The 24,620-nt window shown below is 49.0% G+C and overlaps 2 protein-coding genes and 1 pseudogene across 4 annotated transcripts; all 3 read left to right on the forward strand.

The window, feature by feature from the left end:
• Nucleotides 1–3,988: 3,988 nt before the first annotated feature.
• On the forward strand, nt 3,989–9,392 carry LOC120674003 (annotated as a pseudogene).
• A 5,101-nt stretch (nt 9,393–14,493) lies between these two features.
• Nucleotides 14,494–18,818, forward strand: LOC120676650 (cysteine-rich receptor-like protein kinase 2). Of its 3 annotated transcripts, none has more exons than XM_039957970.1 (7): nt 14,494–15,551; nt 15,685–16,626; nt 16,722–16,858; nt 17,005–17,215; nt 17,534–17,768; nt 17,890–18,040; nt 18,261–18,818. In XM_039957970.1, the coding sequence occupies exons 2-7, from the start codon at nt 15,738–15,740 to the stop codon at nt 18,549–18,551; spliced, it is 1,914 nt and encodes a 637-aa protein (XP_039813904.1). In that variant the 5' UTR covers nt 14,494–15,551; nt 15,685–15,737; the 3' UTR covers nt 18,552–18,818. The 3 variants fall into 3 exon arrangements, with proteins under 3 accessions (XP_039813904.1, XP_039813902.1, XP_039813903.1); XM_039957968.1 differs by having other exon boundaries at nt 14,495–15,551; nt 15,627–16,626; XM_039957969.1 differs by having other exon boundaries at nt 14,495–15,541; nt 15,627–16,626.
• Nucleotides 18,819–20,579: 1,761 nt separating this feature from the next.
• Nucleotides 20,580–23,636, forward strand: LOC120676625 (probable high-affinity nitrate transporter 2.4). Its single transcript, XM_039957939.1, has 2 exons — nt 20,580–21,907; nt 22,929–23,636. Exons 1-2 carry the CDS (start codon nt 20,733–20,735, stop codon nt 23,215–23,217), a joined length of 1,464 nt encoding a protein of 487 aa, XP_039813873.1. The 5' UTR covers nt 20,580–20,732; the 3' UTR covers nt 23,218–23,636.
• The last annotated feature ends 984 nt before the right edge of the window (nt 23,637–24,620 follow it).

The following is a 24,620-nucleotide window of genomic DNA, read 5'->3' on the forward strand; positions in this document are numbered from 1 at the left end:
TCGAACTGCCGAAGATTTGCTTCTCAAGTGTTTAGACTCGGATCCAGCCGGGTTGCTATGGGTGAGGTTCATAAAGGTATTTGTGGTACTCATCAATCGGCTCCCAAGATGAAGTGGTTACTTAGAAGAGCCGGTTTCTATTGGCCCACCATGCTATCCGATTGTTTCAAGTACTATAAAGGATGTGAAGAATGTCAGCGGTTTGGTGATTTGCAATTGGTGCCTGCTGCGATGATGCATCCTATTATTAAACCATGGTCGTTCCGAGGTTGGGGGTTGGATTTCATTGGACAAATTAATCCTTCATCTTCAAAGGCGCATCACTTTGTGTTGGTTGATACGAATTATTTCACTAAATGGACTGAAGCGGTTCCTTTGAAGAATATGACACATAAGGAGGTAATTGAGTTTATTACTGAGCATATTATTCATAGATTCGGCATTCCACAAACTTTGACAACGGATCAAGGTTCTTCATTTATATCAAAAGAGGTGCGTGCCTTTGCCGAATCTTACAAGATTAAGTTGCTCAATTCATCTACATACTATGCTCAGGCCAATGGACAGGCCGAGTCTAGTAATAAGATTTTGATCAAACTTGTCAAAAAGAAGATAGAAGAAAATTCTAAGAGGTGGCATGAAGTCTTATCCGAAGCATTGTGGGCTCATCGTATATCTAGACATGGTGCTTCTAAGGTTACTCCTTTTGAGCTTGTGTATGGTCAAGATGTCGTTTTACCCGTTGAGGAAAATCTGGATGCATATAGATTGGCAAAGCAAAATGACCTCTCTGCTGTTGATTACCATAATTGGTAAATATTGATGAGGTGACCGACAAGCGTTTGAAGGATTTGAAGAAGATTGAGAAAGACAAGCTTCGGGTGGCCAGAGCTTACAATAAAAATGTAAAATTTAAATCTTTTCAGGTTGGGGATCTGATTTGGAAGACAATTTTGCCTCTTGGGATGAAAAGCAATAAGTTTGGCAAATGTTCGCCAAGTAGGGAGGGTCCATACAAGATTATTAAAGTTATCCCCGGTAATTCGTATATGATGGAGACGGTGCAAGGTGAGCGTCTATCAAGAGCTATCAATGGGAGGTACTTGAAGAAGTTATATCCTAGCGTATGGCAAAGTGCATGAGGACGAAGATGGCCGGTATTGGATATCGCACTTAGTTTTATTTTTAGATTTGTATGCTCTGTATAAAACATGTACATCAGGATAGTTCTTGCTTTTTGGCTTGTGAAACTCACCAAAAAGTAAGGGGGCATATGTTGACAGCCAATTCTGGCAGTTTAGAGGCCGGCCGGTTTGACCGGTCGGGCCGACCGGTCAGACCGGTCTGTCCAGTTGTAATCCGAGTAGGCTTTGTTTTATTTTGGAAATTCTTGTATAAACCGACTTGGAGAGGGGTACGACTTCCCCGGCCTATAAATATAAAGGCTAAGACCGATTGAGGTATTCCCAATCGAATCAATCAAAATATCGCATTATTTTTTATCTCTCAAACCGTATTCTTTTCCACCCCTAAATTGCTTTCTTCCTTCGTCTCGACGACGTTTGAAGACGTTCTGAGTGGCCTGCCGACCTCAGAGCAACCCTAGCCGCGCAAGCTCCGACGAGGTCACTCCCGAACTCGCATTTCTAGGTCTTCGCGGTTCTCTGCTCCACACCGGTCAGACCGGTCTGTGGAACCGGTCACATCGGTCCACCAGGGCATCGCTGGTTCAGATCGTTTTGACAATCTCCTGCGCGTTTTAGCGCATTCGAGTGTGTTGGCGCGATTCTGTGTCACCAACACGAAACTAAACGTGCCAACGTCTTTGAGCTCCATCTTCCCCTCGCGGGTAGACGTTGGGTGGTGACCTACCGCCACAGGTGGCGCGCGCGGACAGCGGCTGCGGGCAGCGGTTGGTGAGGCCGGCGGCCGGCGTGGCACGCCGGCGGCGAGGTTCCCACCCCGCGCCACGGAGGCGCGCTCCAATCATAAGCGCGAACGGATCAGCTGCCACGGGTCACCTATTCTTTTTGCCACGTGACGTTGGGTGACCTGCGCTGCAGTGGTATCGGGAACCCAACCACGGCGGCGGGTGGACCCCAGGGTTCACCTTTTCGTTTTTTTTTCCGAATCCCGCCGTTTGCCGGAAACGAAATTTCGGCCGAAATTTCGCCGAAATTCGCTAATTCCGAACGGAAAGGGAATTCAAATTCAAAAAACGAAATTTCGGTGAATTCCGACCGAAATTTCGGTGATTTGGACCGAAATTTCGGTGATTTCGACCGGAAAATGATGTCAGTTGTGATTTTCCTACTGTTCCCGAGGTCAAATGAAAAACTTTTGAATACCAACTTTGTTCAGTTTTTCGAGATCTACAACTTTTGTTTCAGGAACTTTTTCATTTGAGCAATGGTTTGAAAGTTATTTAATTATTTCAAAAACTACCAATTAAAAGTCTTGTCATTTCATGTGACAACTTTCATTTTCTCTCTTAGGCCTCAACTGGACTTTTATTATTCTTGTTATGGCGGATATTCCTATAAATTTTTAGGGACATTAGTTGATCCAATTGAAAGTTGTTTTAAATCCAGGACAAACATGATTTGAATTGGTTATCAATTCATGTGACAGTGTTTGAATTTTTTGTTTGATTCAATTTGTATAGAGAATTGTTAAAGCATTCTGAAAGGTGTGTTTTCCGGCAGTTTTCCAACGGAAAGTTTTCCCCTGCTCTATAGATGGTGACAATTCTCTTGTGGCCTAAGATTTTGGTCACATGCATGCTGTGGATGCAAGAATTTGACCTTCTCTTCTTATCCTCGGGACTGGAATGGCGTCGGAGGAAATTCACTGGAATCAAGGTTACAGTCACCGACCTACTATTGCAATGCAAAGCTTTCTTCCACGAAGTGGGGGCAGATCAAAGGCCACAACTGACTTAATCTGCAGTTGCCAATGGAGAAGAATTGCCAATGGAATTTAACACGTATCAGCAATGGCCACAACTTCAAAAAAAAAAACTCCCAAGTCTCCACAGTTACCGGCTACAAAGCTAGAAGAAGAGCCAGATCGAGGGCCTGGTTAAGAATAATAGACTACAGCAGACAGAGGGCTTTAGCTGCCATCTCATTCGATCTCACCGCTACATACAAAAGAAAAGAGCTGCTAGATGATAATATAAAAGCAGATGCAAAAGGCAAAAGCGAAGCAAGATTGACGACGAGCCTAATTGGACAGCACGAGGAAACCAGATCTACTAGTCTACTGATGAGAGTATAGTCCACCCGGGCCGGCCGATTGATCATCATCCTAGTTGTAGGTATGCATATGAAATTGAATAGGTACCTCACCAATATCATGATACACCAAAGTCTAGTTGAAGTCGAGGGGAGAAAACAAATTTTTGCACATGAAATGACGAGTCATTCAAATTACGGTTTCAAATGTTAATTTTAGTCTAGCAAATGATCTTAGATTTGAGTGTGTTCTAGTCCTATTTGCTCAGAAGAACACCTAGTTTTTTATCATATTTTTTCCCAATTTTTTACAAATATTTTTGAATTTTTAAATTTGAAAACGAAAAATGGCGAAAAATACCGGAATTCCATTTCCCGGCTACTAGCGAAAACGGAAAATTTTCCGGTTTTCCGGCGGTTTTCCGCCGGAAAGTTGAACCCTGGTGGACCCACGCTGACGCCGTCACGGTGGCGCCCGACGATCCCCCGTCGCACCTCATTAATTGGCCCGGCGCGCCCGCGCAGGTCGGCAACGGCACGCAGCCGCCGCCGGTGCGTTCGATCACGTTCACTCCGCCGCGCTCCGCCGCCCGGAGGACTTTCTGCGCGCGCGACGGCGACGGCGACATCCACATCCACCTCTCCAACTCAGCTCGCCCGCGCCCTTGACGTGTCCAACTCCCACTAGCCAACCTCACCATCCCCGCCCGGCCGCCCCCGTCCATTCCGGCGGGTCCAGGTCCGGTCGCGCACGAGCCCAGCCAATCGTCTCCTCCCATAAAGAATACCCCGCGCCGTTCCGCACCCACCCGGCACGCCGCGTCCGCGACCAGTCGTCCCGTTTCGAGCCATGGCGCCGCCGCCCGAGGCCCCCGTCGCGCTCGTCCTCGCCGTCATCCTCGCGCTCTGCCCCGCGGCGTCCGCCGACCCGCGCGCGTCCGTGGCGGGGCAGGCCTGCGCGCCCGGCACGGCCGTCTCCGCCTCCGCGCTGGCCGACAACTTCGTGCCCGCCATGGACGACCTTAACACCAACGTCAGCGCGCACGGCTTCGGCACCTCCGCCGTCGGCGGCTCGGGGGGACCCAACACCGTCTTCGGCCTCGGCCAGTGCATGCGCGACCTCTCCCCCGTCGACTGCAAGCTCTGCTTCGCCGAGGTGCGCTCGCTGCTCCCCAAGTGCTACCCGCGCGTCGGGGGCCGGCTCTACCTCGACGGCTGCTTCGGGAGGTACGGAAACTACTCATTCTTCGGGGAGGCCCTCGACGCCGCCGCGGACGCCGCCGTCTGCAGCTCCGCCGCGGAGGGGGGGAACTACACGGGCGCCGCCGGCCCGCGGGCGTTCGCGGCCGCCGTGCGCACCGCGCTGGCGAACGTCACCGCGGCCGCGGTGGCGCCGGGGAGCCTGGGTTTCGGGGCCGGGTCGGCGGCGTCTGGCGGCGCCACGGCGTTCGCGCTCGCGCAGTGCTGGGAGAGCCTCAACGCCACCGCGTGCGCTCAGTGCCTCCGCGCCGCGTCCGGCGCCGTCGCGCCGTGCGCGCCGGCGACGGAGGGCCGCGCGCTCTTTGCCGGCTGTTACCTCCGCTACTCCACGCGGCGCTTCTGGAATGTCAACGCCACGGCGGGCTCGAGTTCGTCAGGTACGACAATTCAAATACGCAAACCACTTCATTCAATGGTTTGGCTGCTCTGCTCTGCTACGGTATGCTTGGAATTGCATGCTCCTCTCTAGGGGATATTTTCTTGACCTTTTCACGCCCCAGTGTTGACGAATTCAATTCGATGCTGCTGAATTTTGACTTTATTCAGCGGCTGATTGCGTTATTCAATACTCCTGTGTCGTTGAAATAAATTGAAGGAATGCTTGTTCAAATCACGGTTAGTCAACCACACTTTCTTGATTGCAAGTGTTGGAATGGATAAATCCAGAGATATTTCACTTTTGGCTCTACTAGACTGTAGGGAATGTTATCAAAACCAGCTACTAGCTAGCAAATATGTTAGGCAATGTCTCTGTTAAAACATTTTTTTATTATACACTGAGCTAGAAACAAAGCCAACAAAGTTACCACAACAGGCTTGGGCTCGTCAGGTATGACATTTCAAATCTGCAGATCGCAATGTTCAATGGTTTGGCTGCTCCGCTCTGCTAGGGTTCGCTTAGAATTCCCCTAGGACATGCTTTTTTGACCTTTTCATGCCTGACGAGTGTTGCTGAATTTAATTCAATGCCACCCAATTTTGACTATATTCAGTGGCTGATCACATTATTCAGTTATTCTGTATGGCCTGTTGAAATAGATTAAGCGGAAGGAATGTTTGTTTCCACCATGGTTAGTCAACCTCACTTTGTTGACTGCAAGTGTAGGAATAACTAAACAAAAGATGTTTCACTTTTGGGGTCTACTAGAATTCAGGGAATGTTATCAAAACCAGCAACTAACAGACCTGTTTTGGATCACCTTTGACCAAAGCATTTGCCGGTTTTCTCACTGGTACCATGAAGGCGTTAAGCAGTGTCTCTGTTGAAACAATAGTTTAGGTGGTATACTGAGCTAGAAAGAAAGCCAACAAAGTTACCACAACGTCAGTGCATATGTATTGAATAGTCTTGTTACATTACATATCATTGTTCGTCCATTGACCAAAGTGAAACCCTCATTTTCTTTTGATAAAGAAAAAATGGACAGTTTCTCACCCATGACCAGTTCTTATTTATCTTGTTGTTACTTTTTTCTGGACATTTTCTTGATTTGACTAATGACACAGCACAACAGTGCCCTCCTAACCTTATTGTACTGCTGCTCTTTTCATTCTTTTTTGTTTTTTTTTGCTGAAAATTGCCTATCTTTAATATGCAGGAAACAATGGTGTCGCTTGGATATTGGTGGGTTCCTTTCTTGGTGCTTTTGCAGTTGTCCTCATTATTGCTTTTCTGGCATGGAAGAAAAGAACTCTCAGGAGAAAAAATGGATGCAACTCATTTATAGGTCAGTTTGAGGTTTAAAAATGTTTGGTCTTCACTGTTCAGTGGATTTTCTTCTTGATATATCTTGTAACTGACTACAGATATGTATGGAGATGGACTCTCCGTGAGAATTGCACAATCTAGTTTGAATTTCAAATATGAAGAGTTAAGAAAAGCAACAAATTATTTTGATCCATCAAATAAACTTGGTCAAGGAAGCTACGGAGCTGTATACAAGGTATAAAAAGTTCTGAAATCTTAGTTTGACTTCGTCAGCAATGAGTTAAAAAAGAAACATGAACACATATTGATCCCAAATCTGTAGGCTGTTCTTCTGGATGGTAAGGAAGTAGCTGTCAAGAGACTATTCCTAAATACGCGGCAGTGGGTTGATCAGTTTTTCAATGAAGTCGACCTAATAAGTCAAGTTCGTCATAAGAATCTAGTTAAGTTGCTTGGCTGCAGCATGAATGGTCCAGAGAGTTTGCTTGTTTATGAATACTACTTCAACAAGAGCCTTGATCTCTTCTTGTTTGGTAAGATCACACTGTGGTTCTGTCTCTCACTATTGTTTTTTTTATTATTTTTGGGTACCATTCTTCAAACAGTGCCAAAATATGATAAAAAATGACTACCATTGGCTTAGAATTTTTCAACTCGTGGATCGAAATTATTTTCGGTAGTATCTTGTTTTTTTTTTGCGGGTGCGGTAGTATCTTGTTTGATGGTTCTAAAGGGAATTTTGTCATTCTTATCACCCATGTAATAATAGATTTCACTCACAATTTGACTTGTCTGCCTACAAGGTCTCTTCTTGCCAATCTTCTAAATTGTGACTTCCGTGGCAAGGTCCAGGAAAAGCTACAGAAGCTATTGCTAGCTGACTTGGAAGCTATCCTTCTTCGCATATTAATATTAAAAAATAAAATAAGTAGATAGCATAATTCATATTTGAATAAGCTATTCTCCTTCATGTTTTGATATAAAATAATTCATCTGATTGTTCGATGTCCTGCTTAGAACATGCTCTTCTGCTTTTGCTGTTTTCTATAGAAGATTACAGTGGCATTTCAAAATTACAATAACTAATTATCTTGTATCATTCTCTCAGATACAAGTCGTAGAAGAAATTTAACCTGGGATATCAGGGTCGATATCATTCAAGGCATTGCCGAGGGACTTTCTTATCTCCATGAGGAGTCAGAAACACGGATTATCCACCGAGACATCAAAGCTAGTAATATTCTGTTGGACGATAAGTTGAAGCCCAAAATAACAGATTTTGGCCTTGCAAGAGCTTTTGGAGAAGATGTTACTCATCTTACTACTGGTGTTGCTGGAACATTGTAAGATCCTTTTTCCATATTTACAGCCAAGGATCTCACAGAATCATTCATTTCATTGTCCTGTCTGGCAACAGTGCAATCTGAGATTTTAAACTCACAAACCAAGTTTCTTGCAGAGGCTACATGGCTCCTGAATACATAGTGCATGGTCATCTGACAGAGAAGGCTGATGTCTTCAGCTATGGTGTTCTTGTTCTCGAGATTGTAACAGGGAAAAGATGTAGCAGCTCAAATGGTTCACATGGAGGACAGGTCTTGTTAACGAAGGTTCTACTGTGATCTTACTAACCTCACTTTTGAAATTTTTGTTCTCATAGTTCTGTAATCAATCTAAGTCTGTTTAATCCTAAAAACATGTTGAAGTTCTTTCAAAATCTAATGGTTAGAAAAAAATAGCATAGTAATGATCTGGACAAAAGAGTTGTGTCATAGCAGCTTCATACTAGCATATTGGCATGTACAGCGGCGGAGCTATGGCAACTAGGGTTTCTTCTTAATATAAATGCAACTCTCCCGCGTGTTAAAAATTAGGGCTATTTCTTTAGGTGTCACTCTATGAAAACTTCATTAAATTTGAAGATAAGTTCAAAGAATTGTAGGATCTAGTCTCATATACATTACTCCAGTCCTAGGTGTAATAAAATCCTTGCTCTGCCTCTGGGTGAGACTGTAGAGCAGGTACTAATATGTTCGTTGATGTATTTCAGTAGGAAAAACGAAAAACCTTGACTGAGATAGCACTTGTCCTAGTTGTTATGCTTAAATCATTTTGATAGTACTGTGTCTCAGGAATCATTTTCAGATATGGAAGTTCTAAACATGGATTTCCGGATCAAAGTGCACTTTGCTCAAAGCATGCAAATTTGCATCTTTGTTGAAGGAAAGAGGACTACAGATGTATTTAACCTTAGAAAAACATCACTCTTCAAGATAAAGATAAAGTGATCAGCTCAAAAAAAGTGTACGAAGCCCTAGTAAATCCCTATGCAACTATGAAATGTTATAATACATGCAATGCAATTTATAAGTGAGCATAACGATGACAGAAAAAAAATTACTTACACAGAGTTGCTGACCAACTGCAAGCAAAGATTTCTTGATCACGTAACCTATTGTCCAGAGAATATGGTGCTTAATTTTAGTCTAACATGATCATGATTTATTATTCGAATGAATACACAGTTTTATTACCTGACCATGCCAAGTTCCAGTCAGCCACTAATATACTATCATATAATGTGTTTAATATGAATACCCTTTTTAAATTCAAGGTATGGAAACACTACAAGGACAACACAATTGAGATGATTGTTGATCGAAGCATCTATGAAGACAGTATCAGGGATGAGGTCATGCATATACTGCAGATTGGACTGCTATGCACCCAAGCAAATTCTGATGACAGGCCTACAATGGGGAAGGTGGTGGAGTTGCTAAGAAACCACAGGAATGATTTGGAGATTGTCTTAAGTGATCCTCCATTTCTGAATGTCGAACCTGTTGAGAACATGCAAGAAGGGGAGCATTCACAATTGTTGTCCACAAATTCTGCTCCTTCACTGGCTCGTCTCGATCTTACTTAAGTGGGAGATAATCTCGGCAATGTTTTTCTTTAGTTTCTATAAGGAATATATTTAAGAGTTTGTACAGTTCTGTGTGATGTAAAGTGATCGTATTAGCAGGTAGATATTTTGAAAAAAATCGACTAGCCTATATAAATCAGAAATAGTGCTAGAATGGAGGGCACAACTACAATTGTACATAAGATTTTGTCCTACAACAAATGTACATAAATACAAGTGAGTTCACATGACTTTTGCGGTATACATTCATTTGACACTCTTAGTGAATGAAGACCCATTGATGAATTTTGCATAGACTAGTGTTTTTTCAGTATCTCAATTCAGAACAGGTTTCCAGACTCTAGCTTTACTGAAATTACTTTTGGAATTTCTGGAAGAAAGATTAAAATGGTGATATAATATTAATTAAAAAAATCAAAGCTACAGGCATGTAGTGTAAGAGAGGGAGAATAGGAGAGAATAATGGTTTGTATTCCTCCAAACCCTAGAAGGGTGGGATATAGCGTTCCTCTAGATGGGCCTCTATACATGGGCTCAATATACACCAACACCCCCCCCCCCCCCCCGCAGTCTGAACTACCGGCGCAGCGGTGTTCAAGACTGGACAACAAGAAAGCTAACACCCCCCGCAGTCTGAACTACCGACGCAGCGGTGTTCAAGACTGGACAAGAAGAAAGTACAAAGGGCAAATACCCCCCCCCCAGCCACAACTAGCCACCTGCTATGTTGAGGCTGGAGCGAAACTCCGAGAAAGTCGAGGAGGGTAGTCCCTTGGTGAAGATGTCAGCAAACTGGGAGGTGGTCGGGACATGGAGTACCCGAACATCGCCGATTGCGACCCTGTCGCGCACGAAGTGCAAGTCAATCTCCACGTGCTTCGTCCGCTGATGCTGGACGGGATTGGTGGAGAGATACACGGCGCTGACATTGTCGAAGTAGACGAGCGTGCTCTTGGCGAGCGGGCTGTTGAGCTCCGCCAAGAGCTGTCGTAGCCAGGACGCCTCCGTCACACCGTTAGCGACAGCACGGTACTCCGCCTCGGCACTGGAGCGGGAGACAACCGGCTGCTGCTTGAACGACCAGGAGACCAGGTTGCCGCCCAGGAAGACAGCGTAGCCGGAAGTGGAGCGACGAGTGTCCGGACAACCAGCCCAGCCAGCGTCGGTGTAGACAACCAGCTCAGCAGAGGACGAGCGGTGAAGCACCAGGCCGAGGTCCACAGTGCCACGGACGTACCGGAGGAGACGTTTCAGCGCAGCAAGGTGTGACTCCTGAGGATCATGCATATGGAGACAGACCTGCTGAACCGCGTGGGTGAGGTCCGGCCTGGTGAAGGTGAGGTACTGCAAAGCGCCGGCAAGACTCCGGTAGGCAGTAGGATCAGCCACCGGATCACCCAGATCAGCAGACAGCTTCGCCTGAGTGTCGACAGGAGTGGAGCAGGGCTTGCAATCAGTCATTCCAGCCCGCTCCAGAATATCAAGGGCGTACTGCCGCTGGTGAAGGAGAAGACCATACGGGCGGGGCTCAACAGTGACGCCCAAGAAGTGGTGGAGCTTATCCAGATCCTTCATAGCAAACTCCTATTGCAGAGAGGAGATGACACTCTGAAGCAATCGCTGACTAGAGGCGGTGAGCACAATGTCATCGACATAGAGCAGCAGATAGGCAGTCTCATCTTCATGGCGGTAGATGAAGAGAGACGTGTCAGACTTGGCCTCGGTGAACCCCAATGTCAGCAAGAACGTGGTGAACCGAGAATACCAAGCCCGAGGAGCCTGCTTCAGACCATAGAGAGACTTGTTGAGCCGGCAGACCATATCCGGACGACTCGAGTCCACAAATCCCGCTGGCTGAGAGCAATAGTCAGTCTCTGACAGAGTGCCGTGAAGAAACACATTCTTCACGTCCAGCTGGTGCACATGCCAAGAGCGCGAGAGCGCAAGCGAGAGGACCGTGCGCACCGTAGCGGGCTTCACGACTGCACTGAAGGTCTCATCATAGTCCACACCAGGCCGTTGAGTGAACTTCCGGAGAACCCAGCGAGCCTTGTAGCGCTCCAATGTGCCATCAGCGCAACGCTTATGCATCCAGATCCACTTGCCGGTCACCACATTGCAACCAGACGAACGCGTCACGAGGTCCCACGTCTAGTTGGCAAGAAGAACCGCGTACTCCTCTTCCATCGCGCGACGCCAGTGAGTATCCGCCAAGGTGTCGCGAACAGAGGAGGGTACCGGAGAGACCCGCGGCTCTCCCTCGGTGGCGGAGAGAGTCGCGGCCTGAGACGCCATCCGCCGAGTCACCATGGGATGGATACGCCGAGGATCCCGATGGATGACTGGCGAGTGGTACACCTCCGGCTCGGCTTGAGAGAGAGCTAGAGGAGGCGGCGGCGACGGCTCCGGTGTAGGCATCGAAGGAGCCTCCGGAGCAGGAGGCGGAGCCGATGTCAGTGCCGAACGATGCCGGTACACCTGTACCGGCTGAGCGTACCGCTGCGGCGCCAGTGTCGGCGCCGAACGACACCGGTACACCTGCACCGGCTGAGCGTACCGCGCAGGTGCAGGGGAAGGCACCGGGGCCGCGCGTGGCGCAGCAGGAGACACCGGGTCCGCTTGCGGCACGACCGGAGGTCCGGGGGCCGTGCGTAGTGCGACCGCGGGCACCGGGGCCGCGCTCGGCGCAGCAGGGATCACCGGAAGCGGTGCCGGTGTGCTGGAAAAACCTGCAGGGAAAGGACAAACAGGTAACGGTGGCTGAACCACCGGGTCAGTCGGAAACAGAGACTCCAGGTCAGGAGAAGGAGTGGAGGAAGTGGAGTAGGGGAAATCCGACTCGTCAAAGACGATGTGTCGGGAGATCAGGATGTGGCGAGAGGTGAGGTCAAAGCATCAGTACCCCTTGTGGTCAGGGGAGTAACCGTGGAACACACAATGAGTCGAGCGGGGCGCCAGCTTGTGAGGAGCAGTGGCGGAGGTGTTAGGGTAACACGCACACCCGAAGGTGGTCGTAGCGAGGAGGGGTACTGAAAAAAGCGTGGTGGGGAGTGGGAGCAGGAGAAGCAGTGGACGGAAGACGGTTGACCAAGTAAGTGGCAGTGTGGAGGCTCTCAGCCCAGAAGCGCGGGGCAGAGATGCCTAGATCAGAATGGTGCGCACGACGTCGTTCGTCGTGCGAATCATCCGCTCAGCCTTGCCGTTCTGAGGAGAGGTATACGGACAATACATACGCAGCTGAACACCCCGAGAGAGGAAGAAAGAACGGGAGGTGGAGTTGTCGAACTCCCGCCCATTGTCACACTGGACGGCCTTAACGGTGAGGCCGAACTGAGTGGACACCCAAGCAAAGAAGTGGAGGAGGGTGGGGAAGGTCTCAGACTTGGCGCGCAAAGGAAACGTCCAAGAGTAGTGCGAGAAATCATCGACCACCACCAGATAGTATTTATAACCAGAAAGGCTAAGAACAGGAGAGGTCCACAGGTCACATTTAACAAGATCAAATGCATGCGTCGCATGCGAAGAAGAAGAAGAAAAAGGGAGCCGAACAGGACGACCGAGCTGGCACGCATGGCAGAGAGGCTCAGCAGGAGCCCTAGTACCAGGAACATCGGTACTACGACTGAGCTGAGCCAGAACGTCGCGGTCAGGGTGACCAAGACGGCGGTGCCTGATGGTGGAAGACGGCGTCGCGGCAAAAGCGGCAGACCAAGACGGCCAGGGCGAAGAAGAAGGCGAGAGTGGTGCAGCGGAAGAAGTAAGGTGAAGGGTGTAAAGGGGCCCCGTGCTGTCACACCGGAGTAGCGGACGTCGGGAGGCCGAATCCTTTACAGTGAGGCCAGAAGAATCAAACTCGATGGAACAAGAATTGTCAGATGTAAACTGACGAATGGAAAGAAGGTTATGAATTATCTAAGGAGCAACAAGGACATTGGGAAGATGAAAGGAGCCAGGAGCAGAACCCACGGCGGTGACAGGAAGGCAAGACCCATCACCAACCATGATGAAAGAAGGACAAGAGGGGTGTGAGGGTCGGACAGAAGAGAGGATACCGGCATGTGGGGTGGTGTGGAAGGAGGCACCCGAGTCGGCGATCCACTCGGTGCTGACCGGCGGCGTCCGCTCCATGGCTCTGAAGGACTGCGCGAACAGGGGAGCAGCAGCAGCGAGCATAGCTGCCGGCTGGGGCTGAGGACGAGGGCCTCCCCCTGACCCTGAAACGGCCACATCGGGATGCGCCCTGGCCATGGGTTGCTGAAGGATGGCCAGGGCGTACCTCCAGGGCCAGGAGCAGGAGTGGGAGCCGGAGTCGGGGTCGGAGTGCCCCGATGGCCTCCAAAGGGCGGAGCTTGGTGGGTCTTGGCGGCGAGGAGGGCCGCGGCGAGAGCAGCTTCGGCCGTAGCAGCGTCGGCGGTGATCGGCTGCCCGCTGAAGGCGGCGGCGGCGAACGGCCCGTCCGCAGGGGGCATCCCGAATGCAGGCCACGCGGCGGCGAGGGAGGCAGTGGCCCGCGCGAGGTCCCTGGGCGCGACGGCGTGCGCGGCGGGCGCGACGGCCTGCACGGTGGGCGCCCGCGCGGCCTGAGCGGCGGCGCGATGGCCTGGGCCTGCGTGGCGGCGAGGGAAGTGGCAGCGGCGGTGGCGGCGCCGCTCGTGCCCCCTGCGCCCGCACCCCCTGCAGCAGCAGCGGTCGGCAGCGGGCCGGGAGGAGGTGGTGGTGGCCCGCCCGCGCCGGGCCCCGCGGCTGCCGCCAGCGCGGCGGAGTAGGGCAACGCAGCCAGCCAGCCAGCGGTAGTAGCGGCGGCGGCGGGGGAATCGGGGAGGGAAAGGGCGGCGGCCGGCCCGGGCGCGGCGGCGGCGGCCCCCTGAGGCCACGGCCGTGCCGTACCGAGCGCAGGAACGACGGCAGGCCACGGCTGCACCACGCCGGGAGCAGCGCCACACTAGGCCGGGGCAGTGGCGGGAGGACCCGCTCCCCCGGCGGCCGCGCCCAGGGTGGCCGCGCAGCGGGCCGGCGCGGCGGCGGCCTGGAGGCAGCCCGGCGGCCAGGGCTAGGCGGCCGGAGCAAAGCCCCAGTGGCCCGTGCCTGCTGCGACAGAGGCCCCGCCAGATCTTGCAGCAGGGGAGGGAGGAGGGAGGGAGGAGAGGGCAGGGGCGGGAGGACCCGCGCCCCCGGCGGCCGCGCCCAGGGCGGCGGCGCAGCGGGCCGGTGCGGCGGCGACCTGGAGGCAGCCCGACGGCTAGGGCTAGGCGGCCGGAGCCCCACCAGATCTTGCAGCAGGGGAGGAGGGAGGGAGGAGAGGGAAGGGAAGGAGAGGCCTGGCGGCGCCGGCGGCCGGCCGGCCATGGAGGCGGCGGCTGCGGCCATGAGCTAGGCTGATACCATGTAAGAGAGGGAGAATAGGAGAGAATAATGGCTTGTATTCCTCCAAACCCTAGAAGGGTGGGATATATCGTTCCTATACATGGGCCTCTATACATGGGCTCAATATACACCAACATGTAGGTCTAACATGCAAATCTGTTTAGTGTATTCTTTGTGCTACACATGGGTCTGATCTTGTTGATTTAATGTGAACTCTCCTACTAAATCTGACTTGTCTTAGGTGGTAGTCTTCCATGGTTTACAATTTTTTACATTATTTTTCTCTGATGCACTTTAAAATAAGAATCATGGTTCAGACTTCAGACTGCCAGAGAGATTGGATAGCATCATACTTGTAACACTAAAATGGTAATCTTCTTTGTCATATTTATCGTTGATCATCTAAACATGTCATGATAGGTGGAATATCTTCAGATAGTTATTCCGAGTTTCGGACCAATAAGACCCAAGTGTAAAAAGATCCAGATAGGATCAAGGTAGTTATGACGATAATTAGAACTTTCTCTGCTGGTGCACACTTAGAACTTGACTTGTTCAGAGTGATGCCATTCTATGTCAAGCTAGGAAGCTATCGTTATCACTAAAAATTCAATGAAACGTCTTCATCATGCTACTAGTTTTCAGCTTTGATGACTGGAAAACCGTACTGGTCAAAATGGATAAATGATTCCACACATAGTTAACTGATGTTCAAAGCATTCAGTTTGACTGAGTACAAAACGTCAATTGAAATAAGGTGAGGTGTCACGTTGAAATTGGCTGACAGTCTCATTCATGGTAAGGTTCCATGGCCAGTTGGAACACGTATGCTGATTGTTATTCCAGATAGTTGTCTGCAAGATTGAAAAATGCTACTAGGGTTCTTCTAGATTCATGAAAAGTGTGGTGAAGTCAAGTGCATATGAAATTGCTTCTTCTCTTTGTCACCAATGTTCACAATTCTCTCTAAAAAATGGGTGAAGGAAAATGTACACAAATATCTCGCGGAGGTTTGCAGGAAGTCGGGAACTCAGTGGAGGACACAAGGTAGCTGAAGGTATCCTTTCAGTTACCTCTCTACCCTCAACTTTCAGCTAAGAGTATCAGTAGCTCATACTTAGTTTCTTTGTAGGTTTGATTTTCATTTCTGAGCTCGCAAAGCTTTAAATTCTTACTTGCATGCATCACAGAGGTCATGAAATTCTGACTTGAGCAAGGAATAGAGTGGTTCAGTGGTTCCACAATGAGAAGTTACTATTATTTTCTTGTTCTTGCCATGATTGCTTGTTTGTCCTCCTGGACGACAACCACTACCCTGGCTGATCCTCGGGCAACGGTGGTTCGTGAGTTCTGCAACAAAACCCGAGATGACGGTCCTGGAGCAGTTTGGGCCAACAATTTTGTCGTTGCCTTTGACAACGTGAACTCAGATCTTGAGCAAAAGGGATGGGGGATAACTTCTGTTGGGCAAGATCCTATTACCTTCTATGCGCTTGTGCAATGTCTGGAAGATCTCAGCAAGGTCGACTGCACGCTCTGCTACTCAGAAATAAGGTCTCTCCTACCAAAATGCTATCCTGAAATTGGTGGCCGGATATATCTTGATGGCTGCTTCATGAGGTATGCAAATTACTCTTTCTTTGATGAGGTCATGGACTCGTTGGACACGAGTGTGTGCTCTTCCAGTAACCACAGCTCAGACCAGCAGGGTTATAGTTCTGCTGTGAATACTGTGTTGAGTAATGTCACTACCTTGGCTGTCAAGAGCAACAAAGGATTTGCAGTTAGTTCAGCTTTTAGATCAATGGAAGTTGCAGCTTATGCACTTGGTCAGTGCTGGGAGAACCTGAACACTTCGAGCTGTGCAGCCTGCCTCAGTGCAGCTGCAGCATCGGTTGCCAAGTGTGCACCCGCAGAGGAAGGCCGTGCACTCTTTGCTGGCTGCTTCATCAGATATTCGACAGCACCTTTTTGGAACTCAGAGAATTCTGTGTCAAGGTTCAGCTCAAAGAAACTGGTTGTTCTTTTGACAGTCCTGAGTTCCTCTGTTGGTGTCATTCTTGTACTTATCTTCTCAGTATTGGCATGGCAGAAGAAGAAAGCTCGTCAGACAAGCGAAAGATCACTGAGAGGTTAGTGTTGCATGCTTGTTCTAATCTTCCTTTAGTCCCAACTGGATCCGTTTTTTTATTTGTTTCAATTGCTTATAGTACTTGAGCAACTGCAGATTTGTATGGCTCTGAACTTCCTGCGAGGATTTCTCAATCAGGTCTGAATTTCAGTTATAAGGATTTAAAGAAAGCAACATGTTCGTTCGATTTAGCGTACAAGATAGGACAAGGCAGCAACGGTACTGTGTACAAGGTACATATACATGGAAGTAGAACATTGCTTCTTCTTTTTTTGCATTTTTGTTGTACATTTTTGCAGTACAACTGTTGCAAGAATGTTGCATCCTGCAAGACTGCAAATGGCCTGTCACTCAGAGGTTGTAATTATTTGGCATACAGGCTATTCTTCCTGGTGGGAATGAAGTCGCTGCAAAGAGATTGTTCCTGAACACAAAGCAGTGTATCGATCAGTTCTTCAATGAAGTTGATGTGATAAGCCAAGTGCGTCACAAAAATTTGGTGAAATTGCTTGGATGCAGTGTCGATGGCCCAGAAAGCTTCTTGATATATGAATACCACTTCAACAGGAGCTTAGATCTGTTCATATTCGGTAATAAATATAAAGCTCATTTCATTGTAGTTTCGTGCTCATGTATACCTATACTGCATGGACATTGATTTCCTGTTGAATTAGAAGTTTCACGATGTATAATTTGAGCATGATATGTAGTTGTAGAAACAGTTCTGAGTATGAAATGAAGCTTTTTATTTGTTCAAGAAGATAACAACTCCACACCATATCAGTCACCGCAATCGTCTCCTTTTACGTTGACCCTCACACAATTTGAGGATGACGACTTTTGCCACTTTCAATGCCTACTAGAATAGTAACTGAAGACTACCATCTATTCTTTGTCTACTTGTCCAGCTGATGACCAGAACAGGCATTTGGATTGGAAACAAAGGTTTGATATTATTTATGGCATAGCGGAGGGTCTATGCTACCTCCATGAAGAATCAGAAACTCGGATCATTCACCGGGACATCAAAGCCAGCAACGTCCTCTTGGATCAAAAGCTGAAGCCAAAAATCACCGACTTCGGGCTTGCTCGAGTCCTCTGCGGTGACAGAACGCATCTTACGACAGGAATCGCTGGGACAGTGTAAGTAATACCAGCCTGCCTGCTTCTCTTCTGTTGTGTTGTGTTCTGTTCAGTTATACAGCGAGCTGTCCAAGAGGGCAACTGCACAAGATCTCATCAAGTGAGATGGCTCAATGTGCAGTGGTTACATGGCTCCAGAGTATGTTGTGCACGGACATCTCACCAACAAGGCAGATGTGTACAGCTTCGGCGTGCTGGTTATCGAGATCGTCACCGGGAAGCGGTGTTGTGGGTCGACGGGGTCTCACTCTGGGCATTCACTTTTAGCAGAGGTTTGAACCATCTCTGATTCTCTTGACATAAAAGCATAGATTTGGCTAATGAGATCTGTATTGGGCAACATTCTGGATTTTTTTTCCCAGCATCAAAATGCTAGACAGCTAAATAATAAAGTAGTAACACTTACATTTCGAGATATTATTTAAGATGTTGCCGAATGCAGTTTTGAACCAGCAAGGACGATAGACATACTACTCTTGTGGATTGTTGCAGGTTTGGCATAACTACATGGCTAACACGGTGGAGAAGATCGTTGACGCGAGACTGCGACAGCAGGTGGGCGCCTTGGAAGAAATCACGCGCGTCGTGCAGGTCGGGCTGCTGTGCACACAGGCCAACCCCGACGAGCGGCCGGCCATGTCGAGAGTGGTGGAGCTGCTAAGGGACAGGGACGGAGCACGCGGCGACGCGGGGTTCGTCCTGGGCGGCCCGCCGTTCTTCGAGGTCGACGTCGCGGGAGGTGCCGGCTGCAATGAAGATGAAGCGTCCACGCTGTTGCAATGAAGCTGGGTCTCCGATGAACGAAGTCTCCGGTTCGTATTCTGAGTTCAGTAGTATTCAGAATTTCAGATGATTGCTTGGATCTACAGTGCTTTTATGGGTTTTTCTGAATCTGAATGCACATTTCCCCATGTGAGGTGCAGTCAAGTTGAAACTTTTCATTTGCCCCTTCATCATGCCATGATCATGATGATAATCCTCTTGGGTAGTATCATGGTGCACTTTGAAGTTTGAACTCAGATCAATCACGGTTCAGATGGAATTTTTTTTTTTTGCCGAAACGCAGATGGAAACGTTTTAATTTCCTGCGGTGTAGTATCATGCGGTGGTCGATACAGATTAATAATGAATGGAGCTGCTACGAGAGCTTGATATAATGATATGAATCTTGATGTGACATCGACACGACACTAGGCATGCTCTTAACGGTGAACCTATCCTACGTGGCAACGACTCCAAGCCGTGGCAACCTCGTAAGAAGTAGAAACATGCGTATAGAAAGTTTTATTTTTCACCTTTTTCTATGAATTGTCATTCCTGCTTAAAAATTGCCCAAATGCGATCCCAGGAGGCAGAACAGATTCAGAAGAGGAGATTCAGGAATTCCAGCAAGACCAATAATTGGACGGCAGGAGCGGTAGTATATTCCGAAATCCGAATCACACACAGGCTTTGCCCGGCCGAGATCCCCTGGGGTCAACCCCGCTGCTACGCGGGAACACGGGCGTAGGCGTAGCCCCTGGGCCTCGCGGAGAGACTCCTTCCCGTCATACAGGGCCCAGCTGGCCCACCGCAGGCGTCCAAGTAGTGGTTCCTGCCGCTCCTGGGCCCACCTGCCGCCTTCTCGAGTCACCAGCCGCGGGCCCACTCCAGGCTCCAAGCCCACGAAATCCAAATGCCGCAAACCCGGGACTAGGATGCGACAACACGGCCGCTAGGTTGAATTACAGAATTAGTATAGAGAGTAATCACCTCACAGGTTAGAGAGTTCTGGAAGCTTAGCTTATGTGCTTATTAAGTAATAATGAAAGGCAACTTGCTCAATGGTGACAATGTAACAACCAATGGTATGAGTGCAGCTACTAGTGCTGCCCATACTTTACTCTTGCTCTGCACGCATGCATGAGGTAGCCAGGCGGCTATTGGCAGAATGGCAGTAGTAGAACCTTTAGAACGTTTCAAGGAGTGTGCATGGAATCTAAGCATACCATTACCACGCGTGCCAAACACGTATATAACAATAAGTGTGCATGTAACAATAAGTGTAAATGCATGAGGGTTTAATCAGATCCAGATACCTGTGCAGAATAAGGGATAGGCATGTCCCATGTACCCTAACATCATGTAATGCCAGTGGCGGAGCTTGAGTAGCTAATTAGGGGTGGCCAGCTATGGTAATCTCCCCTGAAAATCAATGAACAGTAGTTGATTTACTGTTCATTTAGTGGTAACTCCGCTGAGCTCCGCCAGTGTGTAATGCTAGTGCTAAAATTTAGCACTTTCACCCATTAACACTCGAATCCGAACGGGAACTAAAGTTACTTCAATTTTAGTTCCTTCATACAGGATCTTAGTAAAATATAATGACCATGGTGACGCTCTCGGCTGGATCCGGCGGCCCTGCCGCATGGTGCACACCCAGCCGCCGTTTCATGGGGCATGACGCCAGCATCATTGGGGTATTTTTGTCCCATTGATCTTTGGGCCCACAGCTTATTACTCATGATGAGCGGCGTGGCAACAAGCTAAGTGACCGGATCAGTTCATGGGGACATGTACAGTCGCTTGATCTATTGATCCACGTGTCACATTTGGACGGTGATGATGCATGTATAGTAGTATTAATAAGTTTCTCGGGATCAAATCGATGATATGTCCAGTGATTAATTAGATGGTAATGAGATTAGGGCCAGTCCCTTTTCGTGGCACCGGGGAGCCAGTGGTCGGCACGTACCTACAGAAGCCACTCGTCCATGCAACGCGGCGCCCTGCATCCACCGGCTAGTCTACACCGCGCACGCTTAAAAACCGCGCTCCCGGATCTAAACCCCTCACCCCATTGGTCGCCCGCAGGCTTGGAAAGCTAGAACCACTAGCTCCGTTCCCCCTGCTAGCGGCCGGGTAGATCTCTTGCTGCACGTACGGCCACGACTCCACGAGCGAGTCCTACCTAGCTAGTCAGCAATGGTGGTGACCATGGGCAAGAAGAAGCTGGCCGACGAAGAGACCTGCTGCTACGGCAGCGCCGGCGCTGCAGGCGGCGTCGACGACCAGGGCAGGGCCACGGAGCTGCGCCCGCTCGCGCTGTCGTCGCCGCACACGCAGGCGTTCCACCTCGCCTGGCTCTCCCTCTTCGCCTGCTTCTTCGCGGCCTTCGCCGCGCCGCCCATCCTCCCGGCGCTGCGGCCCGCGCTCGTGCTCGCGCCCACGGACGCCCCCGCCGCCGCCGTGGGGTCGCTCTCCGCCACGCTCGTCGGCAGGCTCGCCATGGGCCCCGCCTGCGACCTCCTCGGCCCGCGCCGCGCGTCGGGGGTCGCCAGCCTCCTCGCCGCTCGCCGTCGCGGCCACCGCTCCGCGTCGTCGCCCGCGGGCTTCGTCGCGCTGCGCTTCGTCACGGGCCTCTCCCTCGCCAACTTCGTCGCCAACCAGCACTGGATGTCGGGCATCTTCGCGCCCTCCGCCGTCGGGCTCGCCAACGCCGTCGCCGCCGGCTGGGCCAACGTCGGCAGCGCCGCGGCGCAGCTCGTCATGCCGCTGGCCTACGAGCTCGTCCTCCGCCTCGGCGTCCCCGTCACCGTCGCCTGGCGCGTCACCTACCTCCTCCTCCCCTGCGCGCTGCTCGTCACAACGGGGCTCGCCGTCCTCGCCTTCCCCTACGATCTCCCGCGGGGCGCCGGCGTCGGCGGCGGAGCCAAGACTAGGAAGAGCTTCTGGAAGGTAGTGCGGGGAGGCGTCGGCGACTACCGCGCCTGGGTGCTCGCGCTCACCTACGGCTACTGCTACGGCGTCGAGCTCATCATGGAGAACGTGGCGGCCGACTTCTTCCGGAAACGGTTCCACCTCCCCATGGAGGCCGCGGGCGCCGCGGCGGCGTGCTTCGGCGCCATGAACGCGGTGGCGCGGCCGGCGGGAGGGGTCGCGTCGGACGCCGTAGCGAGGCTGTTCGGGATGCGCGGGAGGCTGTGGGTGCTCTGGGCCGTACAGACCGCCGGCGCGGCTCTGTGCGTGCTCGTCGGAAGGATGGGCGCCGTGGAGGCGCCGTCGCTGGCCGCCACCATGGTGGTGATGGTGGCGTGCGCGGCGTTCGTGCAGGCCGCGTCCGGCCTCACCTTTGGAATCGTCCCCTTCGTCTCCAAGAGGTGAAAAAACTTTCTTCTTCTTAAAAACACATCATATGCATGCTGCAATTATCTGTATTTTAATACGATTGGCTAGCTAGATTCTTTTTTGTTTCATTATTCGGATGCATCCTGAGTTATGTATATAGATTCTAGATAGTTTTTGTTGATTATTTAGATATGATCTTGATTTTTTTGACGAATATAGAGATTTTTTATTCAAAAGGCGTGAGGTGAGAGCAATAAGAACCATAAGATTGAAGCTGATGCATACCTCTCATTTGAAAGGTGGCCACACCAGCTAGCTATTTTCTTTTCCAAGCATCACAACACCTAACTACTAGTACACAACAAGCACGGCCACATCCTAATCAAGGATCTTAAAAGAATCTAGCATGGAATCCTTAGGTACTGTTGCTGATATGGACATATTTTCTTGTATTTATGGACGAAAATAATCACTAAAGCAGAAGAAACCATCAGGAAATTAAAAACCATGGAAAATAGTGTGGTCCCAAAACCATGAAGCTGCTTTTAGCGCCGTTAGTTTCTTTGAACAAAGACATGTCACTAGCAACGAAGAAACATACATCAATGTGACAATGTGTAATGTGGAATGCAAATTTTCTTGGTTCTAACTTCTAGCTAAGAGAAAGAAACACGGAGAAATTTAAAATCTCGAAATATGCAGTAGACAACGAAATGTGTCTGTGGCAATTTGCTGCTTTTTTTCTATATATGTTCATGTGGTTTTATGCGGCTTTTATCATTGTCTTTTGTGGGAAAGCAGTCACCTCAAAAGTAACTTCGCCAGCGTAGTTTGGTCCAAAGATCTAGTTTTGTTATATTTTGTGCTCTAAAATATGAAGGATTTTAGGAAATTCTTTTTTTCGATTCATAGCATGTTTCTGGAAAAAACATCACAGCACGTATAGTGTTATTCTAGAACAAAATTACTGCCGGAAATTAAAGTGGAAACATGCGTGGCTTGGTTAATATATAAAATTCTTACGCCTTTGGTTGTTGCTGGCTGTGGGTGCAGGTCGCTGGGCGTGGTGTCCGGGATGACGGCGAGCGGCGGCGCGGTGGGCGCGATCGTGACGAACCGGCTCTTCTTCAGCGGGGCGCGGTACACCATCGAGGAGGCCATCTCCCTGACCGGCGGCGCCAGCCTCGTGTGCACGCTCCCGCTGGCCCTCGTCCACTTCCCGCGCCACGGGGGCATGTTCTGCGGCCCGTCGACGACCGCCGGCGGCGACGACGAGGACGATGACGGCGATGATGCCGCCGCCGCAAACGACGACCATGGAGATTACATGCTCTTGAAATGAGAAGGGAATGAATGGAATGGAAACCGCATAAGAATTTGTATATATGTAGTGTAGTGCTTTTCTTTGGGGATCGATGGTTTGGTCGGTTGATTTTAGCAGACGGTCGACAAGCCATGTATGGTCTATTTCAGGGTCAGGGGGTGCGAAACAGCATCGGCAGGAATGTCAAGTGATAACCATATAGTAGTACATCTGCTAATCTAACCTTGAAACTTGAGATTCACATCCTTTTTGGAACGGAGGGAGTATTAGCTAGGTAATTTTTTTTGCATGGGTATTAGCTAGGTAATAGGTTGTTTGTGTTCGTGTGGTGTACGAGCGCCGAATGTAGTTGGGCTTATTACCTGTGTTTGGGATGAAAAGTGATATGGTGATGGATCATTCAATTGGAATAAATTTAATTTGTTTCATTTGAAGAATGTGATGAGTTTCCTCTCCATCAGTCATCGATCTAATTCGGTCCCTCACAACTCTCAAGTACATATATAATTAGAGAAATTTTACAATAATTTAAAAAAAAATAGGAGCCGTACATCTGATAAAATTCTACGGTGGTGAAGGTAGAAAATACCTATAAGTACCTAGGATAAAGTGTCTAGTATTTCCAAATTATGGGACCAAATACCAAAAAGTGGGACTGAATACTAATTTAATTTAATTTTTATAAATATTTTCCATAGATCAAAGGCTAGGAAAAAGTTCAATGTAAAAGTACCTAAAAATACCTATTAATACTTTACAATCATTGTAAAAAAGCTTTTAGTACTTTTTTTAAACGGAACCGGTAGGAGAATTGCCTGTTATATTAATAAGAAAAGCCAGAGGGCTAAAAACTGTACAGAAGTTAGCACACAGCTACAGCGTAAAAAACATGCTCGCAAATAGACTCACACTCTACCAATGAGGTTTGCCAGATGCTTCACACTCTTAGTAGCAATATAATACTCGTTCCTTTAAATATTTGTAGGTCATTTTGACAAATATAGATAAATAATTTTTATCATGTACTTATTAGATATACATCTAAATGAAGAATTAGCATATATCCGTGCATTACTACAGTTAAAGAGTTAATATCTACATTGTTACATGTTCAGTAGAGATACAGACTAGGATTCCAACTAGATTCGATGACGACGGACCAAGAAATCATTGCTTTTGCTTTACAAATAAAGTAAAAATAGAAATACATAACAAAAACTATTTATTTAGATTTATCAAAACGAACTACAATTTAGACTGTTGGAAGTAATAGAGATGACTTCATTCCACTAAAATTATGGGATGATCTCGTACTCAAACCAGAGTACCAGACACAAATTTCGAGTACTAGAGGCAATTATTGGACATGGCAAAATCACTAGAGTGATTAGCTCTTTTTTAACGAATCAAAGGCACGCGAC

Source organism: Panicum virgatum, chromosome 5N, assembly GCF_016808335.1.
Source record: "Panicum virgatum strain AP13 chromosome 5N, P.virgatum_v5, whole genome shotgun sequence".
NCBI classification, from domain to species: Eukaryota; Viridiplantae; Streptophyta; class Magnoliopsida; order Poales; family Poaceae; genus Panicum; species Panicum virgatum.

What these genes read in the sequence shown, in the direction of transcription:
- LOC120676625 (XM_039957939.1), top strand. Translation starts at nt 20,733, where the DNA reads ATGGTGGTGACCATGGGCAAGAAGAAGCTGGCCGACGAAGAGACCTGC. An exon ending in GTCCCCTTCGTCTCCAAGAG is followed by an intron (nt 21,908 to 22,928) that starts GTGAAAAAACTT and finishes CTGTGGGTGCAG; the next exon opens with GTCGCTGGGCGTGGTGTCCG.
- LOC120676650 (XM_039957970.1), top strand. Translation starts at nt 15,738, where the DNA reads ATGAGAAGTTACTATTATTTTCTTGTTCTTGCCATGATTGCTTGTTTG. An exon ending in AAGCGAAAGATCACTGAGAG is followed by an intron (nt 16,627 to 16,721) that starts GTTAGTGTTGCA and finishes GAGCAACTGCAG; the next exon opens with ATTTGTATGGCTCTGAACTT. An exon ending in ACAGGAATCGCTGGGACAGT is followed by an intron (nt 17,769 to 17,889) that starts GTAAGTAATACC and finishes CTCAATGTGCAG; the next exon opens with TGGTTACATGGCTCCAGAGT.